The sequence below is a fragment of the Tauraco erythrolophus genome, chromosome 20, assembly GCF_009769465.1.
Source record: "Tauraco erythrolophus isolate bTauEry1 chromosome 20, bTauEry1.pri, whole genome shotgun sequence".
Classification (NCBI taxonomy): Eukaryota; Metazoa; Chordata; class Aves; order Musophagiformes; family Musophagidae; genus Tauraco; species Tauraco erythrolophus.
In genome coordinates, this window is record NC_141484.1 from 753,049 (window position 1) to 773,314 (window position 20,266).

At 67.6% G+C, this 20,266-nt stretch overlaps 1 protein-coding gene across 2 annotated transcripts; it reads right to left on the reverse strand.

Annotated features, from left to right (window-relative positions):
* Window positions 1–6,530: 6,530 nt before the first annotated feature.
* Window positions 6,531–8,720, reverse strand: CBX8 (chromobox 8). 2 transcript variants are annotated; one of them, XM_086623990.1, is made up of 5 exons: window positions 8,625–8,720; window positions 8,144–8,187; window positions 7,882–7,947; window positions 7,717–7,783; window positions 6,531–7,537 (listed from the first exon to the last, which is right to left on the reverse strand). In XM_086623990.1, exons 1-5 carry the CDS (start codon window positions 8,691–8,693, stop codon window positions 6,704–6,706), a joined length of 1,080 nt encoding a protein of 359 aa, XP_086480116.1. In that variant the 5' UTR covers window positions 8,694–8,720; the 3' UTR covers window positions 6,531–6,703. The 2 variants fall into 2 exon arrangements, with proteins under 2 accessions (XP_086480116.1, XP_086480115.1); XM_086623989.1 differs by having other exon boundaries at window positions 7,717–7,807.
* Between the last annotated feature and the right edge of the window lie 11,546 nt (window positions 8,721–20,266).

Sequence of the window (20,266 nt, forward strand, 5' to 3'; positions counted from 1 at the left end):
CGGCTTTTTCATGGAGGTCCTTTTCCCGACGGTAGATGACTCTTACAAGCCAAAATTAGCAGCAGTTCAGGCAGAGTTTAGTAGAGTCCGAGGGCATTTTAGTTGTGTTATTGCTGAACTTTCTTGGATGCGATGAAAACCTGCAGGCTGCCGGGTCTCGGTGTGTGTTGGGGGGTGCCCCGAAGGGCCGTCCCGCTCGGTGGGTGCATGACCAGGCTCGGCTTCGGGGGTCACCCTCACGAGGGGACTGACCTGGTGCCAGGACAGGCATCTTTGTCGCAGGCAGGGGCACTCGCAGTGTCGTCACAGACAGGAGTGCAGAGAGAAATGGACCAAACTGGGGGTGCAGGTACTTCTGACCCCCGCCCCGATGCACCAGCCCACTGCAGTCGCGTTCGCTGCCGCTGGCGGGCGGCAGCGCAGTTCTCAGGTGAAATGCAGAGCCAGCGCTGGCAGCACGTGCTGCCCGGCTCTTCGAGGGACGGACGCTGCTTCCCGAAGGAGCAGCTGCAGCCTCTGCCCGGCTCCTGCGCCCCAGAGATGCCCTCCCTTACGTTTGTCTTTAATCCCGGCCGTCCTGTTGGTCGTGGCTTTGAGCTTGTTGTGTCACGGAGCTGAGCACCGCGTCCTGCGCGAGCCGGGAGCGTGCCGGTGAGCCGGGGCGGGTGCGGGCGTATCGCCGCGTTGCAGCAGGACCTGGGTGGGCTTCTGGGCCAGCTCCGGTTCTGCCTCCAGCCTTGAGCGTCACCTCGTCAGGGTGTCGGGCAGCCTGGGGCAGGGGGGTCTGGGGCAGCCCTGCTCTGCTGCTGGCCCCCCACCAGCCCAGCAACGCGCTGTGCGTCGTTCTGCCTGGCAAAGGGCCGAGGAGAGAGGAGGGAGCGTTGTCCGCGGAGGAGGTTCCCAAGGACAGAGACTCCGTTGAGCTCCACGATGCCAAAATATCACCGTCTGTGCTGTTTACCTTCTAGTCTTTAACTCTGCCGAACGAGCTGCTGTTGCTTTGAACAGTCCAAGGGACCGTTAGCCTGTGTCAGCAGAGATGAGTGCTCTGGGCATGGTCTCTGCTGGGCATGCTGTTGTGCTGGCAATATGAGCATTTTGGGAGAAGAATCAAGGAATCTGGGAGCACAGGGGTAACGCTCTTCCCCACACACCAAATGTTTGCTTCTTGGCCTTTGTAAATCCAAACTCAACGACAATGTGCCTTTCGGACCGTCCTTATCCCAGCCTTGTCTGCGACACCGGTCCCACGACAGGTTTGTGCCTATGCAAAGCAGGGTGGTCACAGGGTCCTGGGGGCAGCCATGACTCTGACGGGAGAAGTGCTGTGGTCCCCAGTGGGACAGCCAGCCGCCACGCAGAGCCCTGCCGCAGTGCTGAAGGCAGCCGAGAGATGCCCACCGAGGGATGTCCACCTGCAGGGATGCTCTTGCCTAGAGCAATAGAGTGGGGGGGCTGGTGTCCCCAAGCGGGTAAAAGCATCTGAGGATGCTCCGAGAAGGGGTCGGACACCAAGTGTCGCAGAGGGTGGAGGAGATGAGCTGCGGCAGCGGGTGCTGCGCTCGCTGCACACCGGCTCCGAGATGGCTGCTCCCTCCAGAGCCCCCCTCGAAGCTCGCACGCATTTCTCCGTGCGGGGGCTTGTTCCTCTGCCTCCCGGCCAGGTGAAGGGTCGGTGGGCCCAGGCTTGTACCCAGGGGAACACGTATCCCGACAACAAGCGGCTTTGCTCCGTCACCCACCTTTCCCAGGCGCGTCCCCTCCCGGTAGCGGCAGGACTCTGCTGTCACCACTTGCTATTGTGCCTTTTGCTCACCAGCTGGTTCGATTCCAAAGGTCTAAGGATGGTGAAAATGATAATCCAGAATTTTTCTGACCTTCGTCTCCTCCCGCGTTCCTTCCCCAGCCCCTTCCTGGCCTCCTGTTGCAGGATCTCGGCTCTCCCGGCAGCGCTGGGGTGTCTGAGCGAATGGTTCCTGGTGGAGTTTGCCTCTCAAAGGCACATTATGTGAGTGATTTACTGTAATCTTTTGTGGACAGGGGTTGAAAGCCGGTGCAGACCCTGTTTACCAGTCGGTACCATTAGTATTCATGGTCTACTTTTTTTTTTTTTACCTTTTTTACCTTTTTTTTTCTTTTTTTTTTTTTTTACGTTTGCTGCTATGGGTTGGGTGTTCAGCCGCGTGTCAAACAGCCAATTAAAGGTTTGTCACTTGTCATTTTCTAAGGGGTTTCCGATGTGGAAAGTCCTGCAGTATTTGTATATTGAATGGATATTTTCTCCAGGCATAATCTGGTTAAGCATACTTGTTGTTTTCCATTGGACTGGAAGAGGTGGCCAATTCATCCATCTTCGCTAGAATCTTAGTCTATTTTTATATATATATTTTGTACCAAAAAAAACTGGAGTTCATGGAGGGATGGGGATGGTTCCGGGGGGTCAGTTTGCTTTTAGTTCCCGAGCTGGGTGTGAAGGGCTCCAGAGCCAGAGAAAAGGTTTTTACTGCAAGAAATTAAGGGATGGGTGAAAACAATTGTTCGTGTAACTTGTGCCAGTCACTGGTCTGATTTGTATGTTTTAATTAAAGAGAGAGCCAAATCGTTCCTGTATGACACTTACAATTGCTTTAAACTACAGCTGTTTGTTTGCTTTTATTTTCAGAGAACAAAAGTCGGAGATGTTATTGCCCTGGGAAAGCGTTTAAGGGCTTTGTTGAGCGGGACAGGCACCGGGTGACGGGGGCTGCGGGGCCACCGTCCCCCCGGCCTCCGCTCGCCCTCGCGGTGGGCACGGTGCGTTCTGGTGCCTCTGGCCACGGACGCTCGTGCAGACCCACCACTCCAGGCTGATTTTAATTTATTTGCAGGAAAACACTAGGAGACGGATACGTCGGGCGGGTTGGTTTGGTTTTTTTTTTGTGTAACTTTTCCACTGCTCTTTTTTAGCGTATCAATAAATATTTTTTTAAACTTTTCAGCCTGGTGTGGTCACTGCTCCGGGAGTAAGCGACACACACACACCCCCTACCCGCCCCCGCCATGGTCACCGCCTGGGCGCGGGCCCCCCGGGGGCTGCCCCTGCCTCGTGAAACCGCATCTCCCCCCGCCCCAGGACCACCGTGTGCCCGGCCCTGCCCGCGGGCTGCAGCACGGCGGCCCCGACCCCCGGCATGGGGATGGGCGAGGCGGAGGGCACCCGGAGCCGGGCAACCCCCACCCCTACCGCCCGCCGAGGGTCCGGGCAGGACACGGCCCCCCCTCCCCGGGCCCCGGATCCTACCGGGCTGCTGCGCGGGGCTCCGCTACGACCGGAACTGCGCCTGCCCGGGGGGGGGTCCCAGGTGCCGCCGCTCAGCGCCGGCGCAGCCCGGAGACCCGAGACCCGCCCGGCCGCCCCCCACCTGCGAGACCGGGACCCGCCCGGGGGCGGCCCCCCGGCCCCGGCTACCGCGGCGGGGCGGGGGCCAAGCGGCCCCCGGGGCTGCGCCGTCGGGGCTGCCGTCGGGAGGGAGCAGAGCCCCGGGCGGGGGCACACGGAGCCGCCCCGGCCCGGGGGGGGGAATGACTTCTGCGGGCCGCGTCCGGGGGCTCCGCCAGACGGTTCCCCCCCTCTCCCCCGCCGTCCCCACCCCCCTCCCTCCGCGCCCGCCCCGCCGGGGGCCCCGCTGCGGCCCGTGTGAAAGGGCCCCCCCGCTGGGCCGGGGGAGAAAGGCGCCATTGTGCGGCCCCTCTCCCGCTCCTCCCTGACTCCCATTCTGCGCGCCCCGCCGCTGACAGCTCCCATAATGCGGGGTCCGCGCCTTTCACCCGCCGGAGCAGAGAAAGGAGGTTAATGAGGACACAGCTTAAAAAACCCCCTCCACCACCAACCCCCCCCCTCCCGCTCCCCTCCGCCTGCGCGGCCGGGGCAGATTTGAATACAAAGGCCGGACTCGCCGGGCAGCGGCAGCCGCCGCGCCCCGGACCCCGACCCGCACCCCCGCCGCGCTGCCCGCCCCGTCGGAAGGGCGGAGCGCCCCGGCCCGGTACCCGGGCGCCTTCTCCGGGGGTGGAGCGGCGGCCCCGGGGCTGTTCCGCGGAGCGGAACCGCAGACGGCGCCTGCCGCTGCCCCGTCCGGGCACCGCGGGACCCTCGGGGTCGGCCCGGACTCCCCCCGCCCCGTCAGACCCCGGCCCCAGCTCCTGGCCGGTGGAAGGGGGATGCCACTCGCCCCCTCGGGTCCCACCACCCAGCCCACGATGCTCCAGGGCACCCCCCGGCCCCACACCTCGCTTCGCCCAGGGCCACAAAGGGAAGCCAGAGACGTTTCTCTTTACAAAGTATATATTTAAACTGACATAAAAAGCAGGTCTCATACGGACATTCACGGCTGGCAGAAGACACGTAGTTAAGCTTCACTTCTGAGACTGAGATTTAGCCAAATCGTTTTTGTACAAGTCTTAGATTTAAATAATTCACGCACACACGTCCCCACGCACACACACTCAGGATATACGTCGCTATGTACATACACACATATACACCCACATGTATGTTTTGCTCCAAATACGTGTGTCAGGACACACACACATACACAGGGCTGGAGTGAAGCACACCAAACCCCGACCGCGTCCCGGCGGGGCAGGCGCGCGGCTCCGGGCTCTTTCCCAAAGGGAAGCATCCTCCAGCCTCGGCACGGCGGCAGCGGGAGAACGGGCAGCTCAATTCCATCATCACTCCTCCGAGAACACACGTGTCCCGTGCCAGCCAACCCTGGCACCGGCACCAAAACCAGCACATCGGTTCTTCGTACGAATCAAGTTAAAAATCTCAATTTTACAAAATATGCCTTTTAAAAAAAAAAAAAAAAAACAAAAACACAACAAAACCCAGAACTGACAGACATGGCTCCCTTTGTACAGTCAATACAGCATCCTCCTGCCAGAGGTCCCAAAAGAAGGATGGGGAAAGGGATGGAGCAAGGTGGAGGCGCAGCCGGGCCCCACAGCGCAGGGCTGCACCTTCCCCAGCCCCTTCCCCACCATCAGGCCTCCTGGGCTTTCACCCCGGGCAGCCCCCGAGGGCGGCGGGCAAGGAGGGATGAGGGCGACCTGGCCCAGCCCTGGCCATCCCGGACCAACTTGTGCTTCCAACCCAACGCGATGCTCAGACCACCGCGTCGGGACGGGGACACTGCTCCACCACAACCGAAACCACGACACGGGTGAAGGTCCCTCTGCCCTCCTGGGCCAGGCTGCAATGAGCTGGGGGAGAAGGAGCGAGTGGAGCGGGGGGGCCGCAGCCCCCCACGTCTGCCCCACAGCTGCTGCTCAACCCAGCAAGGAAACCACCACACTTTATCCAGAGCCATGAAACCCCCCAGCCACGCCGTGCCCCAGCCCAGGGAGAAAATTGGCAGTGCCCCCCTGAGCCAGGGGAAACATCAGGCAAATAACGCCCCAAAAGCCACCCGCGTCAGCAGAGCTGCTCGCGCACAGGAACATTTTGCCTCTTGGCTATTGTTTAACGAGCGTAAGAAAAGGGAAATATTTATTGTCTCTGAATGCATAAAGGTGGCTCTGGGATTTGTCAGAGATGTGGATATTACAAAACACTTTATCTGGAGTCTTCCAATAGTCTGAAGTGAACTGTGTTGGGGCAGGGGGAGGAGAAAAAAAATTTTTAAAAAATCCATTTTCTATAGCAGTATAAAGTATCTAAATATGGGCAGTGACATGCTACCCTCCCAAACCTCTCTGGCATTTCAGGAATGTAAACAGAGGGGTTTTTTGTTGAGTTGGTTTTTTGTTTTGTTTTGTTTTGTTTTTAAGGGGGGGGGGGGGAAGAATCAATCGACCAGACAAAATGAAAACAGATTCTCAGCTCAGTCCCATCTCCCACAACTGCTACGACAACTCTATTAAAGTGCATTTCAGTACCACCCCTCTCAGGAACCCTACACACACAAACCTCCTCTTCCTTCGCAAGAAAAGGGAATTCAAGTTAATACTCCGCTAGAACAGTTTCAGCCTTTTTACGGATTTCTGCTTTTCCCCGCCCCGACTTTGTAGCAACATTATTTTTTTTGTTAGACTGGAAACGCCCCCTCCCCAACAATACTGTAAATTCAAGTGCTTACTTCAACTGTCAAGGGCAACAGTTCTGGATACAGCACACTTGATTGTACAAGCAACACCTTATATCACAATCAAGAAACCGAGGGAGTAACGCTTCCCCCCTCCGCCATCCATAGCATCATATGAAAAATAATAGTTAAAAAAAAAACAGAACATAATTAGCTATGAACACCGTTCGTTATGTACACCGGCTCCTGCAACAGATGCATGAACTCCGTTAGTTCTCAGTTTTATTGTCCTTTCTAAGAGCAACTGAGCAGTCACTGTTGTCTCCATTTAAATAAAACAACTCAGAGTTGAAATATATATATATAGATATATATATATAAGCATTTTTTCTTAAATAACATATTTACATCTAATAGAAAATATAACTCTAGAGATAATCTTTCCAACAAAATGTAAGACGTGGAGAAAAAAAAAAAAAAAAAGAGTTAATGAATTTAGGACAGTTTCTAAATCCTCTCCAGGACAAAATTAAAAAAAAAAAATCATAAAAATAATAAAAAAAAAAGGCCCACCAAGCTCTAACCAAGCTTTTGTCTGGATCTGACCGAAGAACACCCCAGCACCACCTCCAACAAACTCATCGCTTCTCTTTAAAGAATCCTTGGTCCGTGCTGCTCTCCTTGATGGTGACGGTCAAAAAGTTAGAGGTCACATCAGTTACCACCACCTTCTCCAGGTTGTTGAGAGAGGGGCTCCAGGACTCCTCCTCGGGGTCCCCCAGGATCCTGGAGACGGGGATCCTGGCGATGAGGGAGGGTCGCCCCGCTTGGCCCCCCACGCCGTCACGGTACAGGCTGCCCACGGCGCCCGGGCTCACCGCGCCGTGCAGGAGCTTGGGCCCGCCGGGGTCCAGCGTCCCCTGCCCCTTGGGGTCCAGAAAGTCTGCCCGGTGCTTGGCCAGCCGGGGAGGGTAGCTCTCGGCAGCTCCCAGCTTGGCACCCACCTCAGCGCGGTTGGAGCTGGGCAGGGCACCGGGCAGGTCGGGGTCCTGCCGCCTGGCCAGCTGGATGACGCTGTGTCCCGAGCTGAACTTGGCCGCCGTCGCCTCCTCCATCTTCCTGGCCTTCAGGTAGTCCCCCACCTTGTCCCCCGGCTCCCCCAGTTTCCTCTTGGAGGCATCCAGAGTCTCCGCCAGGTCCTTGTAAAGCTCCTTCCTGGGCTTTGGGCCTCTCTTTTTGGGGGTCTCCTCGGGTTTCTCCTCCACACGGATCACCCGGTCCCGGATGCTGTCTCCCTTGGGGGTGCTGGTGCTGGAGCTGCCCTGGGGAGCCAGGGCTATGTTTCTCAGTCCTTCCCTAGCCCGGGACGTGGAGCCCAGCTCCTGGGGGGACCTGCCAGGATACGGCACCCGGATGCCCCTGGAAGAGTCACTGCGGAATTCATAGGTTTTGGCTTTTGCTTTTGCCTGGGCCTGCAAAGAAGATAAATCAACCGGTGACTTTATGATCCCGCCATCCGGCTGCATAATTACAACTTACAAGACAAGAGGCGCCTTTGCAAGGAGCATCCTCCGTGGGGGCCGGCGAGGGACCTGCTCCCCACTGTGGCACGCGGCCGGCACCGGCACGCGCGGGGCTCCAGCCTCCTTACCTTGAGCAGGAAGGTTTTGGGCTTGGGGCCCCGCTTTTTGGGGCCGTATAGCTCCATTTCTCGCTCCCTAGAGGTGTCAAAAAAACCAAAGCTTCAATTCAGCATAGCTACGAGACAGCAACATATTTACAAGCGCAACGGCTACGGCTAGCAAAGGCCTTGTACCTTTCCTCAAAGGCTGCGAGCAGCCGGGCATCCAGGATGTTTTCCTCGGGTTCCCAAGTGCTGTACCTGGCGGGGGGACATGACAGAGAGAGGGGACGGCATGAGGAACCCGGCACAGAAAAAAAAAAACGTAATAAAGCCCCGGGGGTACAAAGGAAGGGCCCCGAGTTTCCTTTCTGCCACAAAGGGCGCGCGGGGCTGCAGCGAGCCATCTCCCCGCGGCTGCCCAGTGCGGAACCCGACGGGCCAACGGCCGACTTACTTCTGAGACCAGCCCTTCCATTTCACGAGATATTCCATGCGCCCCTGCGGATGCAAAGAGAAAAATAAATATGCATGGAGGGAAACCGCGATAACCGCCCGCAACAAAGATCCACCCCGCAATTCCACGCATGCAACAAACACGCGCCCGCGGCGCGCGTCAAAAACACGCGGGGGGGAGGGGGAGGGAGCGCGGGGGGTGGGGAGGGGGGGATGCAACAACAACAAAAAAAATATATTTAAAAATAAATAAATAAATAAAACAGCAGGGGCTGCGCAGCCGGGCAGGCAGCGGCGGAGCGCACCCGCCCCGCCGGCGGGGAGCGCCCGGGCATGCGGCGGGGAGAAAGAGCCGCCCCCAGCGGGCGCCCAGCCGCAACCGGGCCGGGGCCGGCGGGGCCGCCGCTGCGGCGGGGCCGGAGGGTGAGGGGGGGGCGGGGGGCGCGGTGCCGGGGCCGGAGGAGCGGGGGGGAGTCACCTACTTTGCGGATGCGGCGCTTGAGCAGGGCCTCGGCCGCGAAGACGCGCTCCCCGACGGCCGAGAGCTCCATGTTTACGCGGCCGCTCGCAGCACACAGGCAGCCGCCAGCGCAGCCCAGACCATAATACTCCGCCCGCTGACGTCAGCGCCGCGGCCCCCCCCCCACCCCGCGTCGCCGCGCCCCCCGCCCCCCCCCCGCACTTGTTGCTGGCGGAGCCGGGTGGAATATTCCGCCCGCGCCGCATTGGCTCGCGCCGCCGCCCCGCCCCCCGACGTGCGCCGCGTCCCGATGAGCGCGGGGCGGGGCGGGACCGACGGCGGGGGGGGGGGGGCGGGACGGGACGGAGGGGGGGGGCGGGATGCCGCGCCCCGGCACGCCCCGCCGCGCCCCGTTCTGCTCCGAGGGGGGGGGGCGGCCTCGGCGCGGGGTGGGGGGGGGGGGGGGGGGGGGATCGCGGAGTCGGAGCGCGGGGAGCGGAGCACAAAGGAGCCCCGGGAGCCGCCGCCGCAGCCCCGGGGCCGGACCCCGGCGGTACCTGTGCGCGGCGGACCGGGGGGGGCCGCGGGCCGGTCCCCGACGCTCTACTGTAGCCCGGCCCGGCTGCCGGTGCGCGGACAAAGAGAACGGTGCCAGAGGCGGGAGCGCTCACGCACGAACCGCCTCGAGCACGGTGGGCCACCACCGCCGCCGTTGTGACCGCCGTCCACGGAGACACGCGGTCCCGCGGGCCGCTCAGCGCCGCTGCTCCTGCGGGAGGGCGAATCCCTCCCGGCGGCGCGGGCAGTACCGGCACGGGGGAGCTCGGCGGCGTCCGGTTTCCCCGAGCCGGCAGCCGCCGGGCCCTCTCCGCCGGGGAGCGGAGTGGCGGCCCCACGCGGGATTTGGTTCCCCCCCACAAGTTACCTGTCAGCAAAGTGGCGCGGCGGCGCGGGTGGCACCGTGGGGCTGCCAGCCGGTACCAGGACCCCCCGGGCCTTCTCCCCGGCTCTGCAGCTCGGGACCCGCCGCCTTCTCCCGCCGCGAGTCCGTCCTCGAGGCGGCCACGGGAGACCGAGACACTCGCGTCGGGGTGGCGAGCCGCGGAGGACGGGTCCCGCCGCCGGGGGCCCGGAGGTCCCAAGCGACCGGTAGCCCGGTCGCAGCCGGGCGAAGTCCCAAACCGCCCCCCCGGGCCGGTCGCGGGGGGGGGCTCCGGAGGGGCCCGGCAGCGCTTCAGCCCCGTGCTGCGGGGTGAAGCAGTTCCCGAGCCCCGCGAGTGGGAGCCGCAGCACCACGGCCCGGGCTGAGTGGGCTTCTGCGGCCCTGTCCACGAGGGACGAGGCCACGCGATGCCTCTCGTGGACTTGCCCCCCCCAACCCTCCCGCCTCCCGCTCTCCTCCGCTAAGGAGCGTGAAGCCGAGGGGGAGCGGGCCTCGGAGGTAGCCGCGCTCACGCGTGGGAGACCCCACAGTGGGCTGGTCCCGAGGATCCGGCTGTGCTCCTCTCCCGGCGGTTCGCTGCCGGGGGGGCTGGGTCACCCGTGGCGGGGACGGCGAGGCCAGCGCAGCTGCGGGACCATCTCCCCCCCCCCCGCGCCTGCTCGGTGCGGGGGCTGGCTACGGGACACTTTCCTTCCCGTGGCCTGGGATGCAGCCCGGTGGGATCCATGGGCCCCGGGGATCGCCGGGACCGGCAGAGGGGACCGGAGGGCACCGGCGTTGTCCCCGTCGCGGGTTCGTTGTCTCCCGGGGCTCCTGCCTGGCACCGCGCAGCCCCGCCTGGTCCCGCCGCCCGGGCGGGCAGGGACCTCCAACGGCGATCACGGGGGCAACGGTTTCCCTGCGGTGGGAGGGACACGAGTGGGGGCTCTGGGTCCCCGTGGGCAGCGCCGGGGCCTGGAGCCCCGCGGCCCCACGGGGGACTCGCGGCGCGCGTGGATCGTGTCTCCGCGGTCAGAGCCCTCCTCCCGCCGCCGCTGGCCGAGGTGGAACGGCGCTCCCGGGAGGAGGCGGGAGATTCCCACCCCGCGGCTCCCGTGGGCTCCCAGCCCCGCGCCCCCGGCCCCGCGGGTTTTGCGAAGGGCGGCGGGGCGCTGGTGCGGCGGGGGCCGGGCGGGGGGAGCGCAACCCCCGCGCCCCCCCAGCCCCCAGCGAGCGGCGTTCCGGAGAGTTTTTCGTTAATGTCGAATTAATCGTTGTTAATTAAGGCAGTTCGCGGCGTGGTTCGTGAATCGGCGTGGACGCGGCCGCTCGGATCCTACTCCCGGGAAGGTGCCGCGCAGGAGAGACACCCGGGGGGCGCCGGCGCAACGCCCGGCCCGGGGACGCGAGGCCGGGGCCGGGGGGGCGGATTGTCCTCCCGGGCCCGACGGTGCCGCTCCCCCCGCCTCGCTCCTCTGCTCGGGGCTCCCGGGGCAGCGTCTGCGGCGGCGCAGCGGGGCCGAGCGCGGCCCTCCCGTGGCCGTGGGGGGGCTGCAGCCCGGGAAAACGGGTGTTTGCTCCGCACCTTCGCTGCCGGTGTCTCCGGTGCAGGTGGGAAGCACGGGCCCGGGACGCAGCTTCCCCGCACCGAGGCCGCACGGGAGCCCTGAGCGGCCGCAGGGCTCCCGGCTGAGCAGCCGCCTCTGCTCCGTCGCCTGCGCGGTGCTACGCGGTTTGGCGGAGGCCCACGGCCACGCGTGGGGGCGGAGACGAGCGAAGCCGCGGCTCTAGCTGCCTCCTGCGCGGGCATCGGCGGAGGGAACAGCTCCGTTCCCCTCCGGGGCCCACGCGGGACCCGCGCGGGGCCGGAGCTGGGTCCCCGGTTGCGGTGCGGGGGGGGGCAGGGAGAAGGCGAGACGCAAACGAGAACGGCGCGGGGAAAGCAGCGAGGAGTGATCGCCGGTGCGTGGGGGTCCGCCCGCAGACCCCGGGCCGTGGGCGAGCCAGGGCCGGGGCTGCGGCCGCTCGTGGGGGTACTGGCCCGGAAGGAGAAGTGGGACGGAGCCGCCCCGGCGCCGCGGGACGAGACAGCGGCGGGCGGGCCGTTCCCGGCTCTCCCGGGCAGTTCCTCCCGCTGCCGGAGGGGGCCCGGGACCCCCTCGCCCGGGCTGGCGGCGCTGCGGGGGCAACTCCCGCCCGGCCGGGCCACCGGGAGCAGGAGCGGAGCCCGGGCACGGGCCACCCTCCACGCTCCTGGGGTCAACGGCAGAAGCTGCCTGGGCGCCCCACGGGCTCTCGGCCGGAGGGGGGCCGCTCGCCCCCGCGCCCCCTCTGCCCCCACCGGCCCCGCCTGGCCCCGGCCCTGCCCCGGGGTCCTGGGGTCGGCGCGGACTCAGGGACGGCTCCGGCCCGGCAAGGGCGTGTGCCGCCGCGGCAAACCCCGTTTCCGCCCATTTGACCCCAAATCCGCCCCACCGCCGCCGGATCTCCGCTGCCCCATCCCGTACTCGTGCGATGAGCTCTTCGGGGCTCAGCGGGCCGCCGCGGGTCAGAGTGCCCGGCTCCCTCCTCGTTTTTCCCTGTGCGGGGGCTTCCACGGCTCCGAGCTTTGCAACGAAACCAGGGGGCTGCTGCCACTCCCGGTGCCGCCCGTGGGAGCTGTGGGGCGAGCACGCGTGTCCGAGCGCGGCTGAGCCGGGGGCGGCGGCGGGGAGAGAGGGAGCTGGCTCCAACCCAACCGCCGGCACGGCGGATCCCCGCACCGCAGCCGGGCTCTTCCCCGCGGCTTCCCGTGAGCTCCGGCAACCGTGCTGCTCCGCCCCACGGATACCCACGCCCGGGACGGCTGGGATCGAGACTAGCTCCCGGTCCTGCCCGGTTCCCCGGCGGCCGAGGTGCCAGTCGGAGACCCGGCTACGCCACGGTCGCGCGCTCCCGTGTCCCCTTCTCCTGGGCTGCCCGAGCATTGCCCCCAACGCTGAGACCGCGGGGGAAAGCGGGGGCAGAGCAAGTCGCCCCCTCGGCAGACTTCCCGAGCAGAACCTGCCGCCGGGCCGGCCCTTGTGCCCCGGGAGAGGCATCCTGGTACCGCCGGGCAGGGCAGAGCACGCCCCGGAGCCCCATTCCACACGAACTCCTTGCGTACGTGGACACACGCTTCCCGCACCCCCCGTGCGGCCGGCCCCGGGTTCCCGCCCCGCTCCGCCACCCGGTTCGGCTCCGAGGTTCTCCCGGCTCGGGCCCATTCCCGATCCGGGTGGGAAAACGATTCCCTCCACCGGTCGCCGAACGGAGCCGGGACGAGCCTCGGGGCAAATTCGCGGCCCCCCGGGCCGGTGTCGGGCTGTCCCGGCGGGGCGGGGGCGGACCCGAGGACCCCGTGGCACCGGCGGCCCCCGCCGGCCCCCAGCCCTACGCTGGGCCGGGGGGCAGCCTGGCCGCCGTGACGCTGCCTTTTCGTTTCCGAGCACCTCGGGGCGAAGGGGAGAAGCGGCGACCGGCCCTGGGCTGCGGCACCTGCACCTCACGAGCGAGAGGACGACCGGGACAGGAGCGGACCCCCGGAACCGGGAGCGGGCCCGGGGACGGGGCCATACACGGAACCGCGTGCGTGTCGACTTGTTCGACATCGAATTCAGACCGGGGCAAGGCTTCCCCGGCGGCTCCGAAGGCGCCGGCGCTCAGGGCGGGCGAGGGGAGGCAGCGTGCCCCGGTGGGCACGGCTCAGGCCCGGCGGACCCCCGGGAGAGCACCTGGCACGGCTGGATCCTCCCTCCCGGCTGCGCTGGCCGGACCGCGCCGAGCACCCCGGCTCTGGCCACGGCAGAGGGGTGCTGGGCAGGACCGCTTCTCTCCGCCCGTTGTCGTTATCCCCCGGTTACGGAGGTCTTGGCCACCCGGCGAGGGGACCGCTCAGGGACGGCTCAGCTCACCGCCGCGGCCGGCCCCCACCCGGGCCCCACCGCCGCCCCGGGACCGAGCCGAGCATCCTCCCGGGGGCCAGCGGGCACGGGGCGGAGGTGCTGAAGGACAGCAGCGGCCCCGCCGACCGGGGCTGCCAAGCCCCGTCTGCCTCCCCCCGGCTCGGCCCGGCCCGGTTTGGCCCCCGGGGGCTGGCGCGGCGGGGCGCGGGGAGCGGCGGGCGCAGCCCGGGCTCGTCCCCAGGGTACCGCACGGAAACGCAGCGCTTCCCGGCGCGGCCCCGCCGGCCCGATTAATTCCAGGTGCTTTCCATAGGTGGCATCGTCCTACTGGAAATGGCGGCTGCGGCCGCCGCGCAGCCAGCGGCGCTCCCGCCACCCCCGGGGGGCACTGCCGCCCTCTCCGCCCCGGGCAGCCCCCCCCCCCCCCCCCCCCGCACCGCGGGCTTCAGCAGGACGAAGCGCCCGCAGGAGGCCCCGGGAGCTGTGCCAGGCCGCGCTGCCCCGGGCCGGTGAGGGGGGGGTGTCTCCCCTGTGCTGTCCCCACGGAGGAGAGCAGCTGCCGTCGCCCGCCGGAGCACACACCCGCAAACCGTCTGACAGTCTCCCGCGTCGGCGTTGCGCGCAGGAGTCGCCCCACGCGTGTCCCCGCAGCCGCTGGTGCACCCCCCCCCAGCAGGGCCCCGAGAACACCCCCTGCCCAGCCGAGGCTGAGCGACGGAATTCCCTCGCGGGTCCCACTGCGGGAAGCTCCCACGGGGAGCCCTGAGCGCCCACGGCAAAGCACCGACTCCTCACTTCCAGGCGTGCCGACACGCACCGAGAGCAACTCGTCGCCCCCGTCCCCGGGGCCGGCCGCCCCCAGCAGCCCCCCTGCTCGGCACCGCGGGGTCGCACCGAAACTCCCGTGCGAGGAAAGCGCGGGGGGGGCGAGGCGGGGTGAGGCGGGGGGAGCGCCGCTTTATCGCCCCGCTCCGGGCTGCGAGCACTCTGCACAAAGGAGCTTTTGTTTCCGGGGTTTCTGAATTTGCTGATTATTTGTAGGAACATAAATACAAGTTGTTTGCAGAGGGGGGCGAAGGAGGAACCGACCCGAACGCTGCGTCGGGCGAGGAAACCCAAACGAAACCTCCAGGATACACTACCCCCCGTCTAACCGGCGCAGCTCCGTGCCGCCCCCGCTGCTGCCCACATCGGTGCCGCGCTGCTCGGCCCGCAAGGACGCCAGAAGGACGAATCTGCTTCCTCGCGGCTCCGGCAGCAGCGGCCATGGAAGCATCACGAGTGGGCAGGGACCACTCGACGGCCCCGCGGAGCGAGACGGACGGCAGTGCCCGGCCCGGCGGCGCCGGTGGCGATGAGGGGACCTCAGCTCGATGTGACAGAGACCTGGGGGGCGACTGGAACAGCCTGGGCTGCCCTTACCCCTGCCCTTACCCCTAGCCCTGCCCTGCGCTGCCCCTGCCCCTCCCCGCCAGCCCGCGCGCGGCCCCGCCACTCCGCTTTTAACAAAAGCAATTAGAGGTGAAACGTGGCCCATTTGCATTCCACCTAATGACCGACCGGCGGCGGCTTCCCCCCGGGCGGGGGGCGGCGTCTGCGGCGGGGCCCGACCCGCTCCCCGGTCCCGGCCCCCGCCCGTCCCGTCCCGTCCCGTCCCGTCCCGTCCCGTCCCGCCGCCCCCGGCCCCGCCCACCCCGCACAAGGTAGATGCTGTATTTAGGTTCATGCCCTTATATGGCGATGTGCGCGGCGCCCCGCGGACGGCGCGCACCATATAAGGAAGCGGTGCCCGAGCCCGGGGTGAGCTGGTGAGCGCTCATTGGCCCGTCGGTATCGCAGCAACCGGCTCTCACGAGTGGAACGGCCCCGCGCGCCCCCCGCCACCCCCCGCGGGGCCGGGATCCCCCGGGGGTGCGGGGATGGAGCTGGTACCCCCCGCTCCCACGGGTGACCCCCCCCTCAGTGTGAGCCCCACGGTACCCCCCGCCCTGACCGGCCCCCGGTGCCGCGTCTCTGCCCCTGCCCTCCCCAGGCTCCCGCCGGAGGAAGGGACGCAGCGCCGTTTTCCGCGGGCACCGACGGCACCGCGGGCGCGCACGGCGCTCCCGAAGTCCGACGGGAACCCCGGTCCCTGTCACGTCTCTGTGTCCGCAACGCGGGTCACGGGGGAGACGGTATCCGTCCCACCCGCGGCGGAGCACCCCGCGGGGAAGGGGCGGCGGGGCGGGCGGCTCTCCCACGCGTGAGCGCGGCCAGGGGAGACGGCGGGACGGGGAGTGCGGGGGGGGGTACCCCCTGCTCCGCTCCGCCGAGCGGCGACGCGGGACCATGCGTTGGCGGGGAGCCGCGGCGCTGCGCGGACACGAGTGACCCCGATGTGGGGAACACAGACGGGCGGCGGGCAACCCCGCAGGGCCGGCCCGTTCCTCCTCTCGCGGGGTTGCGGGAGGAGGTGCGGGGACGGCGGGGGCTTCCCGGGAGGCAGCGGCGTCCTTCGCACCGTGCGCGGCGTGGACGGCGGCTTCCCCGCGCGCGGGCGCCGCGCGGGATGCGCGCACCCTCGGCACGGCAAAGCGCCTTCCCGTGTCCAGCCGTCACGGTGCGGACCGGCCGCGATAGCCCGACCCCCCGCAGCCGCTCTCCCATGGGGGAAGGATCATCCCAGCCCGGCTCTCACACTCGCGGTTTTGGGACGTCCCCTCGTCCCGCGGACACCCGCGAAATCCACCGGGGGGGAGCGAACCCCCGGCCGCACCAGGGCAGGCAGCGCAGGCGCCAGCCCGCGCACCCACGCGTGTACGCTCCGGCCGCGCGGGCAGCCGCCGGGACGCGGCCGCCGTGGCGGGCGGGGGGCGGCGGTACGGCGCGGGGCCGCGGGGGCGAGTTTTCGTTGCGGCTTCGCCGCGGAGACAGTGCCGTGACCAAGCCGCGGCCCCCTGCCCGGGCTCCCGCCCCGGATTTATTTATTTTTATTTTATTTTATTTTAAACCGAGCGCAAAACCGGGCGCGGCGGGAGCCGCTGCGGGGCGCGGGGCTGATCCGGTGAGGCGGGGGCTGCGGGCACGTGCCGTCCCGGCGCCTCGGCGGGCTGGGAGCGACCGGGACGAGCCGTCCCGCGCCCCGCACCGCGCCGCAGGTGAGGCCCCGCCGGGGAGGCTCCGCTCCGGCCGCCGGACCTCGCTGCGGGCTCCGCTCCGGTCCCGCCGTCCCGCGGGGGCTCCGGCCGCAAACCACGCCGCCTGCCCCGGGGCTCCCCGGGGGGGTCGCGGCCGGCGGGGAGGGCTGCGCTGCTTCCTTGCCGTGTCCCCCCCCGCCATGGCAGGATTCAGCGGGCTCCGCCGAGCAGCCATTTTCTGCAGCTGCGTCTTCACCGGAGCTCTGCCGGGCGGCGAGGCCGAGCGGCGGCACAGCCCGGGGGGCACCTCCGCCTCGCTGCCCGCCGCCGGCACGGACGCCCCGAGCCCGGCCGGGCGGTGCCGGGGGCCGGCCGGGCTGCGCTGCAGGGCTCGCCGTGACAATCCCACCCTTTCCCCGCCATTTTGTTACCGTGCTGGCGTTTTCCCAAAGCAGACACAGAGCGGGAGCCTTGGGAACGGGCCCCCGTTGTGCCGGGGCGGGCGGCCCCCCCCCCGGCCCCGGGCCCCGCTCCCCTCTGCCCCCGCGGCGCCGCACCTGACAGCGGGGCAGGTCCCGGGACGCCCGGCCGCCGCCGGCTCCTTCCCACCGGGATCACCCCGCTCCCCTTCGCGTCCCGAGCACGCAGCAGCCGCGGGTCGTGGCTGTCTGGGTCCACGCAGGACCCAGTCACGCGAGGCTGGCACCGCTCTCCGGGCCGCTGTCCCCAGGCGAGGAAGCCCGGAGCGCGGTCACCAGCCTCCTTTCCCGACGGGCCGGGGACGCGGCGCTGGTCGCCTCCCTCCGCCCGCCCCAGGGGCCGCGCAAGTGGCCCGACGGCCGGGGGGACCGTCTCGTCGGGGTGGGTCCGCCCCGGGGCCGGGCCGCCCGGTGCAGCGCTTCTCAACCCTGTCCGGTCCCGGCTCCGCGCGGGATCAGCCCAAACGCCCTCGCGGGAAGCCCGTGGGGACGGCGCTGCGCAGTGCGTGGCCCACGAGAGGACCGGGCGGCCCGGCGGGGCGGACAGCACGGGCGGCCCGGCGGGGCGGGGAGGCGGCCGGGACGAGCCGCGGGGCCATGCCGGGGGTGCGGGGCCGGGCGGGCAGGACGGCGGATGCCCCGACGGGGCGGGCCGGTCCCTCCACCGGCGCGGGGCTTGATGAACGCCGGCAACAGACACCGACCAGGGGGACACAGCGGGTGGGTGCGTGTCCCCCGCCCCACGGCTGCATTCCCGGGCCGGGGCGGGGCTCGGCTGCGGCACGACGCGGGAGAACCGAGCGCGGCGGTGGCGGCGGTAGATGCTCCGGACGCGGAGCGCGGCGGAGCCGGTCCGTGCCCCGGGCTGGGCCTCCGTAGCCGAGCGGCGGCGGAGGGAGGAGAAGGGAGCGGGAAGGAGGAGGCTCCTGCAGTGCTGCAATGCAGCGCGGCGCCGACAGCCGAGCCCGCCGGCCCGCAGCGCTCCGCCGCCCCGCCGCTGCTGCAATGCAGGTGTGAGCACCGCGCCGGGCCGGGCTGAACCGGGCCAGGTATCCCGGGACCCGCCGGGCCGACCCCCGTCCCAACCGCGCCGAGCTTCGGCTCTCCTCCGCTCTCTCGCTCCCGTTTCGTTTTCCTCCCGCTCCTGCCGGCTCCGCGGGACGTTTCCTCCCACGGCGGGACGCAGCCGCCCGGTGTTCCCGGGACCGCCCGTTCTCTCTGTGTTTGGCGAAGGGGGGGTCTCATCCTGCCCCAGGCGCTGGACGCCCGCGGACCACGCCAGCAGGTCACCCTGTCCCTTCCAACTTCCCGGCTTCTTCCCGCGACTCCCCCCGACGCCGGGACCGCTGCGAAGCCCCCGGTGTTGCACCGACTCGGTGCGTGTCCCCGGTCTCTGCCCTGATCCGCTCCAGCTTCTCCTGGGGGAAACTCCCCCCGTTCCACACGTTTCCTCCGGGCCGTCCCCCGGGGCCCCCCGCCCTCGCCGTCGTCTGAGCCGATGCTTCCCCCCCGTCCCCGCTCTTCCCTCCCCGCAAACGGTGCTGCGTGTCCGACGCGGGACCCCATCGAGGGGTGTCCCACCTCCGCTCCGCTTCCCCGCGGTTGGCCTCTGACACCCGGACACGCACCGCGGGGACACGCTCCACCCGGGAGCGGGGACCCCCCCCGCCGCATCGCCTGCTCCGCCGTGTCGGTGTGCGGGCACGGCTGCCAGCAAAACGCTCGAGTGCCCTGATGAGAAGGAATGAATCTTATAAAAGTCACATCTGATAAAGACGCAAACCCAGCAGGGCAAGGCGGATCACAGGGTGCATAAAATATCGGGGTGCGGGGGGGCAGGCGTTTTAAGACTGGGGGGGCACAGTGTAGTCGCTGTCTCCAGGCTGTGCATTACATCCCTTGCAGTCTGGACTCCTGCCGTAGCAGCCCGGGGCTCGGCGCCGGTAGCCCCCGAGCCGTGCCCGGCATCCCCGGGTCCCGCCCTCCCACCTGGATTTTGTTCTGACGCGGTGAAAATGGCACCGCGTTCCAGCTGCCGCTGGTGCGGGCTTCAGCCGCTGTGTCTTCATTTACTAGACGAAAGCTCAGCGGAGACCCTGAATTTCCTCCCTGCGTAGAGGTTTAGGGGCTGATCAAAATGTGCTCAACCTTCCCGTTGAGACGCCGAACAGCCCCACCGCCTCCGGCTTCCCTCCGCGCCCTCACGGCACCATCCCTCTGCCTTTTCTGCGACTCCTCTCCGGTATTTCAGTGTCTCTTCCGAGCTACCGGAGCCTGCGAGAGCGGGCTCACCAGTGCCACACACCGAGGCAGTACCGCCAGCCTGCTCTGCCTGAATTTCCTCTGCAAACACGGGGAATCCTGGTTGGCATTGCTGCCCTGCCCCTGCCCCCGGCTCTCCGAGTGACACGGCTCCGTGGGGGGCACGGCTGGAGCCGGTGCCCGGTGGCACGGCGGGGCCGAGAGAGCGCTGGCCCTTGCCCCATGGGTTGGTATTCGAGCTCCTCCAGGCTGCTCCCCGCAGAGGGATGGATGCGGGTACAGACCCTCCCCGATCGCAAACCCCGCACCGGTGCTGGCGGGGGAACAGCTACCGGCCGGGACACCCCCCCCCCCGAGCAGACTCAGCCCTGGCTCCTCCTGCCCTGTGGTCCCTCTCCAGGAGAAGGGCGGGGCGGGGGGGCACTTTGGGAGCCCACCCCTCACCGGCGGGGGAAGATCCCGTGGCCCCCCAAGGATGGCCGGGCCCCGCGCCAAACGGCTGCCGGGCTGCTTCTCCGCAACACCCCTCCGGTTCCCGCATCCCCTTTTGTGATCCAGCACCCGGCAGGACGCAGTCCCTGAGCCCCCACCCCCGGTTCCCTGACCCTTGGGAAGCCGGGGAGCAGCCCGGCTGACCGCCCCCGTCGCGCCCTCGGGGGTCCCGTTATCCGCGGCCTCTCCGGGCCACCTCCCGCCGCGGCGTTTTGCTCTCCAAGCACAGGGGATGTTGCACCGTGCAGCAAATTCGCAGTTACAGGGGATGGAGATGCACAGGAAAAAGGTAAAATTACCTTTCCAGGAAAAGAACAAAAATAATTAAGCCCGTTAGTCCGAAACCAGACAAGACAATGCCACGGCCAAGAGTCAGTTGCCAAACACTCAGGCGAGAGGTGGAAGGAATTCCTGTGATAACGCTCGTCTCTGCTCAGCCTTTGCTGCTGAACCACAAATTGCTGCTTGCA

Coding starts and splice junctions, on each gene's coding strand:
- CBX8 (XM_086623989.1), bottom strand. CDS start 8,693: ATGGAGCTCTCGGCCGTCGGGGAGCGCGTCTTCGCGGCCGAGGCCCTG. Junction 7,808..7,881: donor CTCGCAGCCTTTGAGGAAAG/GTACAAGGCCTT, acceptor GCTGAATTGAAG/CTTTGGTTTTTTTGACACCT. Junction 7,538..7,716: donor CCAAAACCTTCCTGCTCAAG/GTAAGGAGGCTG, acceptor TCTTCTTTGCAG/GCCCAGGCAAAAGCAAAAGC.